General features: G+C 37.2%; 1 protein-coding gene across 1 annotated transcript; it reads right to left on the bottom strand.

Moving 5' to 3' along the window:
• Nucleotides 1-923: 923 nt before the first annotated feature.
• LOC142629361 (glyceraldehyde-3-phosphate dehydrogenase A, chloroplastic) lies at nt 924-4493 on the bottom strand. The gene is made up of 5 exons (XM_075803334.1): nt 4329-4493; nt 4069-4185; nt 3081-3385; nt 2581-2825; nt 924-1642 (listed from the first exon to the last, which is right to left on the bottom strand). Exons 1-5 carry the CDS (start codon nt 4371-4373, stop codon nt 1140-1142), a joined length of 1215 nt encoding a protein of 404 aa, XP_075659449.1. The 5' UTR covers nt 4374-4493; the 3' UTR covers nt 924-1139.
• Nucleotides 4494-4846: the final 353 nt, after the last annotated feature.

Raw genomic sequence — 4846 nt, 5'->3', positions numbered from 1 at the left:
CCATGAGTCTTAATCCATTGAGGAGAAAACATAGGCTTTAGCCTAAATGGCGATGCAAGAGGAACATGGGTATGAGCCAATTTTGTAATATAGCTAAAATACTTGTCATGACTCATGCACCTAATCCATGTAGTAGGAAGAGATGGGCTGTTAAGCGTGAATTAATTGCGTGAAGTGAAGAATTTTGTGGACTAAAGCCTCACGCCCATTAGGCATCAAAAGATTTTGGTTGAAAGTCTAGGGCTGTCAATGAGCTGAGCCCAAGCTCATTCCCAAACAAGATTTTATGTTTAAGCTTGACTCATTTTCTTATCGAGCAATCTCGAACTCATTTACGAGTTATTACTTAATTAACTTGTTCTTTTCTTATATATTATGAAACTATGAATAAAATATTTTACCTGTTCATAATTTTATGAATTTTTTCTACAAATAGTAATATATCATCAATAAATTACAAATAATAATCTAATATCATATGAAATTATTGACAAACTTATACAATTAAATTTCAAGTCTATATAGATATATTTTTATAAGCATACATATAAAAATATTATATTATATATAGTTAAATCGAGCTCTTATGCTCACAACCTTGTTCATAAACACATTTTTATGTTTAAGCTTGGCTTGTCTAAGAATCAAGCCTAAACTTAAGGCTTGAACATGGCTTGTTTTCTAAACAAACGAACATAAACAAGTATTTTACTGAGTCAAGCTCGAGTTGTTTATAGTCAGCTTAGTTCATTTCTATTATAGCCACGGTGGAAACTCAATATGTGTTTGGATGAATTTTGGACTTTATTGGGGCCAAAATCATTCTTTTTTTCATTGTGAAATATACTGAGATGGCATTTGTTTACTATGCCAGTGGAAAAAGAGAACGAAGACGAACTATTAGCGAATTGGACACGGGAGAATTAGCAATCTAAGCCTGAAAGCTTTGCTCCTTTGACAAACTTCAGCCTTTCTTTCTTTAATCTTTGGCCGCGTTAGATTTCACAAATTACCGCTCAAGTATCTTAACTTCTGAAATACAGATACCAAGGTTCAAATCTGATTACATATCATCAAAAACAGAAATCTACAAGAAATTAAACTGGGAAAGAAGTTCATTAACAGCAGGATATTGAAGATCACTTCCAGTTATTGGCAACAATGTCAGCAAGATCAACTACCCTCTGTGAATAACCCCACTCATTGTCATACCAAGCAATCACCTTCACCATGTCATCTCCCATAACCAATGTTAGTGAAGAGTCAACAGTTGATGACACATCAGTGCACCTGAAGTCAACTGACACAAGAGGCTCATCACATACAGATAGGATACCTTTGAGCTCTGTGTCAGCACTCTCCCTGAAAGCTGCATTGACCTCTTCTGCAAAGGTCTTCTTTGACACTTGAACTACAAGGTCCACAACTGAGACATTAGGCGTGGGCACACGGAGGGCAATGCCATTCAGCTTCCCTTTTAGAGAAGGGAGAACAAGGGCTACAGCTTTTGCAGCACCTGTTGAAGTTGGGACTATGTTGAGAGCTGCAGCACGTGCACGACGAAGGTCACGGTGACTTGCATCAAGAAGTCTCTGGTCTCCAGTGTAGGAATGTGTGGTTGTCATGGTACCCTTGATGATGCCTAACATATGAATATGATATTTCATATATCCACGTTATGGACATGCCATATAACCGTGCTAGAGGATGAGAGAAGTATCAATGACAATTCACAATTATAAAGTTTGGTTAGAAAAACCTAAGGAAAACTTGTCCAGCATAATCTTTATTAGAAAAGAGCGGGGGAAATATAGCCATGTATTTAATGTTAACTTAATTGTTAATCCCTTGTAAATGAAAAACTATTGCAGGATTATGCCTAATTCCAAGCCAAGAGAGATAGACATATCATACAAAATGGAACAACGACAGGTTAATAATACACTTACTGAATGGTTAGAAATTCTTGGAAGTTAAATTACAAGCTTGTGTAAACTAACAGACGATGCAATCTCAGAGATAATCATAGATCAATATCATCAAACACGGTAATGAGATACTATATATTCCTGCATAATTAGAGCTGCATTATTTAACAGCAAAAAAAGGTGATGGGTTAGGTAGGAGCCCTGCTTCTAGGCCACAAAGATGCAAATCAGAAGATTAACTAGGATATTGAAAAGGTGAATGCACCGAAGTGAGAATATTTTCAATTACATGACCAATTGGTAGGGAGTAGGGACACAAATGATGGCGTTTAGCTTTTATAACCAGAAAATCAAGTTCTTTTCTACTAGTAAAATGTAGGCTTAAAAGTTGGGAGAGGTTTGTGGTTTGGCAAATATAATTTAATGAAAATACTAAGATAATGGATGGGACTGGGACAAACCATCATTGTTAAGGCACCTAAACAGTCCTTAACAGAGCTAATTGATTAAGTATGAAAAACAAACAAAATCATGGAACACTGAGGAAGCAATCTAAATGCAGAAAAATCATGGAAGCATTTGCAGACAAAATGGTTGGGCGGTACAAGGCAAGGCAGGATGCAGAGAAAGGCAGGAGAGAGAGCTAAGTTACCAAATTTTTGGTCGAGGACCTTGACAAAGGGAGCAAGGCAATTGGTGGTACAAGAGGCATTGCTGATGATGGCCTCGGCATGGTTGTAAGCGTCAGCATTAACACCAACCACGTAGGTGGGTATATCACCTTTCCCAGGAGCAGTGATGAGCACCTTCTTAGCCCCTGCCTGTAAATGCTTTCCAGCTCCTTCCCTGTCCACAAACACTCCAGTCCCTTCTATCACCAGGTCTATTTCCAAGTCCCTACACAAACCATCCATTTTTGCTCACTTCTTTTTTGTTTCATGTATGTGTCACATAGACTAGGATACTCTCTATTTTCAAGTGAAATATAAGGAGTCTATTTCTCTATTCAGATTTAATTTTTTTATTGTATCTAAGCAGTGTACATGCTGATATATTATTTATAAATTTAAATGATATAACACTGAATGCATCTTTATATTTGTAGTATAATCTTATGAATATAAGTTGAAATTGAGTGAGTTAAATGATTACTTCCAGGGGAGGTTGGCGGGGTTACGGTCAGAGACGACCTTGATGATCTTTCCATCAACTGAGATAGCCTTGTCACCGGAGGGCTTGACATCTGCATCAAAGATGCCAAGGGTGGAGTCGTACTTGAGAAGATGGGAGGCCTGCTTGACACCTCCTGTGTCATTGATGGCGATGACATCCAATGGCGAGTCCTTCCTGCCGTGCCAACATCTCAGGAAGTTCCTTCCGATTCTCCCAAACCCATTGATTGCTACCTTCAGCTTCGCTTCCACTACTCCTCTCCTGTAACCACCATTCCCACCAACCTACAACAATGCCAAATTGCCAGTATACTCAATATTTTAAAACTTCAACTAGCTTGGCAGCTTGGGCGCCCAGAGGTAATTAATTAATCTTTATACATGTACAGAGTATATTGCAATGATCAATTAGATGCAAGGAAACTTGACTTAAACTCCCATTTTGGGTAATTCCATTATGGAAATTCACGCTTCATGCACAATGAAATTGTACAGTGAAATGTAACATTGAAATTGTACGAATAGCACAAGAATTTATCTTTGAAAATGTACTATACATGATCATGAAATCCAAAATGAACAAGTCTTATGTTGTCTAAATCATTTATCTGAAAAACTTCGTTCTGGTTGCCTTAGTAAATACCATGAGAAATTGATGCAGAGTCAAAGTAAACAACAAAAATCAAAACATCAAGTGGGTTATCCTAATTATCATAGTAGATACTGTATACTGTTTGTTAGTGTTAAAAATTAGTACTTGTAATGATTACTACTACGTACAATCCACTTCCTATGGTGAGATGTGAGCTCAACAACTCCTTTGTGTAATCTTTTGAGGTAAGCATTAGTTGACTTATAGTTACAGGCTTACAGCTGTGACCTTTAAGCAAGAATTTCACACTATATCAAGCACTTGTAGTCCTAACTGGTAAATAAGGAAGGCAAATGAGAGGGAAAATGAGACTCACAGCAGAGGTCTGGAAGGCAATAACAGAGAACAAGTCTTCAGAGGACTTGCGAGCAAATGGAAGAGAAGCTGATGAACTGCGAAGGCCAGAGAATTCAGAGAACCCCTGACTGTGGACCTGAACAAAGAAAGAAACTAATTTATATATGTCAGTGCGCGCGAATATTACAAAACATAGCATAAAATAATGCTAATGTAAAAGGCACCAATGCTTTCCCAAGAAGAGGAATTAACAACAATAGAGAGTGTAACTAAAGAGACCTTGAGAGATGGCTTAGCCACAGAGAGAGTAGCAGAAGAAGCCATGGATTGCTAGCAGCAGCAGCAGCAGGTCTAGTGGCAAATGTGTGTTTTAAAATGATGAGGTGGAGTGGAGGGGAAAGATAATATGGGTGAGGATGAGATTATTGATAGCCTCTCATTCAATTTATGGCTGTGGTTTGTGTAGTAGGATGTTATTTCTTCCACCTCAATCATGATTGAAGCCCAGCCAACTTTCTACAACAATAAGTCGACACAACAAATTCACTGCGTTTACAAAATTGCTAAGATGACTTATTGTAATTGATGTACAATAAAAGTAATGTTGATAATAGATCATATTAACAGTTGTAATTATTGGGATGGCATGTTCTTGTGAGAGTGATGTTGCCACAATCACAATTTGCTATTTCAACAAGTTGTAAAATTTGAAATGTTTGATAACAAAAAAGTATTCTCTCCATTTTACTTAAAATGGAGAGTTTATTTCACAACCTAAATCAAATATTACAAACTTA

Source organism: Castanea sativa, chromosome 3 (assembly GCF_040712315.1).
Source record: "Castanea sativa cultivar Marrone di Chiusa Pesio chromosome 3, ASM4071231v1".
Lineage (NCBI taxonomy): Eukaryota > Viridiplantae > Streptophyta > Magnoliopsida > Fagales > Fagaceae > Castanea > Castanea sativa.
This window is presented reverse-complemented; position numbering and strand designations above follow the sequence as displayed.

Excerpts from the sequence above, each read along its gene's own strand:
- LOC142629361 (XM_075803334.1), bottom strand. The coding sequence starts at position 4,373 with ATGGCTTCTTCTGCTACTCTCTCTGTGGCTAAGCCATCTCTCAAG. Across the intron at positions 4,186-4,328 it reads TGGCTAAGCCATCTCTCAAG|GTCCACAGTCAGGGGTTCTC; the intron begins GTCTCTTTAGTT and ends TTCTTTGTTCAG. Across the intron at positions 1,643-2,580 it reads GGTCCTCGACCAAAAATTTG|GCATCATCAAGGGTACCATG; the intron begins GTAACTTAGCTC and ends TTCATATGTTAG.